Genomic DNA, 2,777 nt, shown 5'->3' with positions numbered 1-2,777 from the left:
GAGTAGAACACGATGGAATAACGGAAAATCAAGGAGCAATGGAAAGAAACGGCGTTCCCCTTTCAGTGACTAATGTTTCTATCATCATCACATTTGATTGGTTCCTGCTCCCGGTGGTTGGAACCTTTATTCCACTGTAGATTCTCATCAGTCTTTGTTCGCTTTAACAAATAAATAAATAAACAGTTTTGAAAACTTCGGTTTTCATTCTTTTCCGGCTTTGTGTGTCATCTGTCACGGTTGCTAAGCAACAGAGCCTATGGGTAAACCCGCTGAAGGGTAGACCTGTTTGAATTCACAGCAAGAACTCTTTCGGTCTCCTTATTTTCACGGACTGAAGGATCCAGTCCAGGTAGACCGCGTCCTTGGAGTAGGAAGCAACGCTGCGATGCGGAAGTGACCACATCCAGGTGTGACAGAGGTAAAGCCGAGCGGTTAGAGAACAAGTTCGAACTTCTCCCACCTTCAGTCGGTATTTCCTCCCAGGAATCCTGCAGCTTTCTCTCCTTTCCCAGCTGGATCCCTGTCGGTCCATCATGCTTCACACAGAGCGACCAGCTGCCGGTCGGTCAGCAGGTGTTCAACACAAACTGGTGCCTAGTTTATCTGCTGCCCTGAGCCTGAGGAGAGGCGGGATTTATTCATCATGGTTTCCGGTCCAATAATTAATCTGATTGTTAAGTAATATGTTCACACCTAAAAACAGGAACTTATACTTAATGTAAGGCTAAATCTAGATTGGGATTCATTTTCGGATTAATCTAAATATTTTAAAACATTGATTAATTGATTTCACAGATTTTTAACACTCACAGTTGAGTGTTAGAAATCCAAACTCTAGGGGGCGCTGCATCCTAAATGGGGCTTAAATTTTCCAATAACTGTTAAAACAACTATTTATAAATGCTAAGCAGACAATTAATTAATGATGAACAGATTGTTTAAAATCGTTGCATTTGTTTATAAAGTACATTTATTAATAAAAGATAAATAATCTGTTAAGGTCGTAAATGATGTTGGAATAATATGATCTATTTACCTTTTATTAATGGATATTAATTGGATGCAGATTATAAATGATTATCAAACATAAAAAAATGATCTGTTAGTCATTAATAAATAGTATATTTACCATTTATTAATGATAACTATGATGTTATTATAAAGTGTTTCCCATGAATGTGAATCCATCATCCATCACAGAAAAAGCATTCTTGACTTTTCTAACATGTTTTTATTCAGGCAGTCATGCTGACGCCTTTAAGCAGCAGCAGTAGATCATGAACAGCAGCTCTGACTGTTTCCGTTTCACTTCTTCCTCTTCTTCAGGGACTGAATCGCTCTGCAGAAAGTTCAGATTAAACTGTGAGCTGGACTGGTTCCACAGTTATTCCACAGACACAGAAAGGCTCTGAGTGGGTCTGGTTCCTGTGGGAGGATGGAGAGGCCAGATGAGGATCCGGTCCCTGGAGCTGAGGTTCTGTTCCGACGGAGGAGTCCAGGGGAGGAGAAGCATCTATCAGAGGAGCAGCTGAAGGTTCAAACAAGCTCCTTCCTGCTTTATCTCAGTGATCTGGGACTGATCATTTAATGCTTTTATGAGTTTAGAGCTTCTTTAAATTATATTCAAACCATGTTGATTTAAGTAAAGTCTGATTCTATTTTCAGAAGATTTCATCACATATTTTCATTATCTTTAACTTTGTGTTAAAGAAATTCTTAGGAAAGAATCCAGAAATAACCATTTAAATCAATTTATTCTAATTATTTGATAACTCTACCTGCAGCTGTTATCCATTGTTAATCACATAATAGATCTGTTTATTAATGACTCTTTAAAATCTCTTGTTTTGCGAGTTATTCTCCAGATTTTATGTTTTGCAGGAAAAAACTGTTAATTACAGCCTGCTTATCAAACCAAAAACTAGAACATCCCTTGCAGTAGATTATCTGCAGATTAGGAATATGATGTCATCAAATGTCACCTTAGTAACGGTAGATGACCAAGTACTTTTTCCGTTATAGTGTCAATACTTTATCTGCTCTAAGTATTGATCTCATAGAGTTTTTGGTTGGTCTCAGCAGTTCTATGTGAACTAGATCTGCGTTTGACTGTTGAAGTTAAACTGCTAGTTGAAGTTTGTGGTCCAAATGTTGTATTTAGCTGATTGTATCTCGAATTGCATTTAATATGTTTTATTTTTTATTTCATGTGAAGCACTTTAAATTGGCTTTGCAATGAATTCCACTTCACTAATAAAAATGCTCTGCCTTTCAAATTCTGTTTGTTAGCTTTTGCTGCCTCTTTGACGGCCTTGCTTTCACTTCTGCAATTAACCACTTTTTAGTACTTTGGTTTAACCTGAAAATATTATGTGGTGAATTCCTAAAAAGTTCAAATCAATCCACTGGACTTTGTTTCCAAGTTTGAAGACGTTTCTCTTCCATCCAGGAAGCTTTTTTAATTCAAAATGTCAGAAATAGCGTTTAGTTCCAGGTTTTATACAGCAGCCCAACAAAGCCTGGTTTAAGTTTAGAAAACATGCAAATGGAAACGGACCATGGGGTTAAGGGTCTTGCTCAGGGACCCAGAGTGCAGGCTGTGGGGATCGAACTGCTCACTGAGCACACTGCTCTAACCACTAGGCCAACTAAGATCTCTTTCTTCAAAAACTCTACTAGTTAATGACTTGATTTGTGATAATCACATTGCTTTATGTTGCCTTACAGAAACCACCAGGTCCTTACTCTGAATGTTTAGATGAGTTTTCAGAGTT

General features: G+C 37.9%; 2 protein-coding genes across 3 annotated transcripts in view; one reads left to right on the top strand and one right to left on the bottom strand.

The window, feature by feature from the left end:
* Window positions 1-621, bottom strand: part of LOC107094396 — a 9,987-nt gene extending 9,366 nt beyond the window's left edge. Inside the window, exon 1 of one of the 2 annotated variants that reach the window (XM_015389968.1) lies at window positions 464-621. In XM_015389968.1, coding sequence (XP_015245454.1) covers window positions 464-538 — 75 coding nt within the window. In that variant the 5' untranslated portion in view covers window positions 539-621. The remainder of the gene's footprint in view (window positions 1-463) is intronic. The other variant, XM_015389967.1, reaches the window with a different exon arrangement.
* A 706-nt stretch (window positions 622-1,327) lies between these two features.
* The window catches only part of LOC107094406, a 35,474-nt gene continuing 34,024 nt past the window's right edge, over window positions 1,328-2,777 (top strand). Inside the window, exon 1 of the mRNA XM_015389979.1 lies at window positions 1,328-1,537. Within this exon, the coding sequence (XP_015245465.1) occupies window positions 1,439-1,537 (99 nt within the window). The 5' untranslated portion in view covers window positions 1,328-1,438. The remainder of the gene's footprint in view (window positions 1,538-2,777) is intronic.

This window comes from Cyprinodon variegatus, unplaced genomic scaffold (assembly GCF_000732505.1).
Source record: "Cyprinodon variegatus isolate N-32 unplaced genomic scaffold, C_variegatus-1.0 Scaffold481, whole genome shotgun sequence".
Classification (NCBI taxonomy): Eukaryota; Metazoa; Chordata; class Actinopteri; order Cyprinodontiformes; family Cyprinodontidae; genus Cyprinodon; species Cyprinodon variegatus.
The sequence above is the reverse complement of the archived record's forward strand: the minus strand, read 5'-3'. Positions and strand labels throughout refer to the sequence as shown.